The 1,558-nt window shown below is 63.9% G+C and overlaps 1 protein-coding gene across 1 annotated transcript in view; it reads left to right on the top strand.

Moving 5' to 3' along the window:
- The window catches only part of PRMT5 (protein arginine methyltransferase 5), an 8,563-nt gene that overhangs the window by 2,221 nt on the left and 4,784 nt on the right, over positions 1-1,558 (top strand). Inside the window, exons 4-7 of the mRNA XM_014526177.2 lie at positions 1-100; positions 238-287; positions 643-806; positions 1,404-1,558. The exon at positions 1-100 is cut by the window's left edge and continues 13 nt beyond it. Of these exons, the coding sequence (XP_014381663.1) occupies positions 1-100; positions 238-287; positions 643-806; positions 1,404-1,558 (469 nt within the window). The remainder of the gene's footprint in view (positions 101-237; positions 288-642; positions 807-1,403) is intronic.

Below are 1,558 nucleotides of genomic sequence, written 5' to 3'. Positions count from 1 at the left end.
TGCCCCTATTGGCCCCTGAAGACCTGCGGGACGACCTCATCACTAACGAGCCACTGGATGAGCAGCCCAATGAGGCTGGCGAGGAGAAAACCTGGATCTGGTGAGGGGCGGCACTGCCAGCAGAAAGTTCACAGCATGTATCCCCATTCCCCACCTGAGCTTCAGAGTCTGGGTGGGGGAGCAATCCCAGAGCCCTACCCCTTTGGCTCACCATCCTCTCCCCTCGTCTCTTGGCAGGTGGCACAACTTCCGCACCCTGTGTGACTACAACAAGCGCATTGGTGTGGGTGAGTACAGGGGCACTGCTGGGGAAGCTTGCAGCACTAGTCTCCAGCCACTCAGCTGGGGGCACTGATGGGGGAAGCTCACAGCCTGGTTGGCCTCACCCTGTAGCTGGGGTCGCTGCTGGAGGGAAGCTTGAAGCCCAGTAGGTGCCACCCCCTCAGCTGAGGGCATTGTTGGGGAAGCTTGCGGCCCAGTAGGCCCCTCCCCCTCACCGGGGGGCACTGCTGGGAGAAGTTCACAGCCCTATTGGCCCTGCTCCCTCAGCCAGGGGCACTGCTGCAAGAAGCCTGCAGCCTTGTAGGCCCCGCCCCCTCCTCTCAGAGCGCTGGCAGCCCTACTGACCCCTTGCCCCCGCAGCGCTGGAGGTGGGGGCCGACCTGCCTTCCGGTCACGTCATCGACCGCTGGCTGGGGGAGCCAGTCAAGGCCGCCATCTTGCCGACTTCCATCTTTCTCACCAACAAGAAGGGCTTCCCCGTGCTCTCCAAGGGGCACCAGCGCCTCATCTTCCGCCTCCTCAAGGTTAGCTCCTCCCGCAGGCCCTGCCCCCTGTCCTGGCTCCACCCACAGGCTCAGGAGCTCCACCCACATGCTCTGGCTTCACATACAGGCCCAGGAGCCTTGTCTATTTCCTGGCTCTGTACTCATAGATCTGGAGCCTCGCCCACTCTCCTTGCCTCCGCCCACAGGCCTAGGAGCCCCTCCCACTCCCCCTGGGTTCATCCAGAGGCCTAGTAGCCCTTCCCACTCTCTCTGGCTTCCACCCAGGCCTGGCAGCCCCTGCCCACAGGCCTTGAAGCCCTGCCTACTAGCTGTGGTTTTGCCCCGAAGGCCTGGAAGACCTGGTGACACATCCAGGCTCTGCCCACAGGCCTGGAGCCCCACCCACTGGCCCTGGCTCTGCCTATTCCCAGGAACCTGGTCCTGTCCCTTAATTTTGGCCCCGCCTCCTGATTTCCCCCTGGCCTGGCCTGGCCCACTGGCACTGAGTCCTACCCACAAGCCTCTGAGCTGGGCCCAGCTGCCCTGCCCTCTGCTCCCAGGTCCCGCCCACCCTTCCCCCAGGGAGGTGGGGGCTGCCTGGGGCATGCTGAGCCTCCCTCTTGGCCCTTCCCCCAGCTGGAGGTGCAGTTCATCGTGTGGGGCGCCCACCACCATCCGGAGAAGGAGTTTTGCTCCTACCTGCAGTACTTGGAGTACCTGAGCCAGAACCGGCCCCCGCCCTCCGCCTACGAGCTTTTTGCCAAGGGCTACGAGGACTACCTCCAGTCTCC

This window comes from Alligator sinensis, unplaced genomic scaffold (assembly GCF_000455745.1).
Source record: "Alligator sinensis unplaced genomic scaffold, ASM45574v1 scaffold128_1, whole genome shotgun sequence".
Lineage (NCBI taxonomy): Eukaryota > Metazoa > Chordata > Crocodylia > Alligatoridae > Alligator > Alligator sinensis.
The sequence above is the reverse complement of the archived record's forward strand: the minus strand, read 5'-3'. Positions and strand labels throughout refer to the sequence as shown.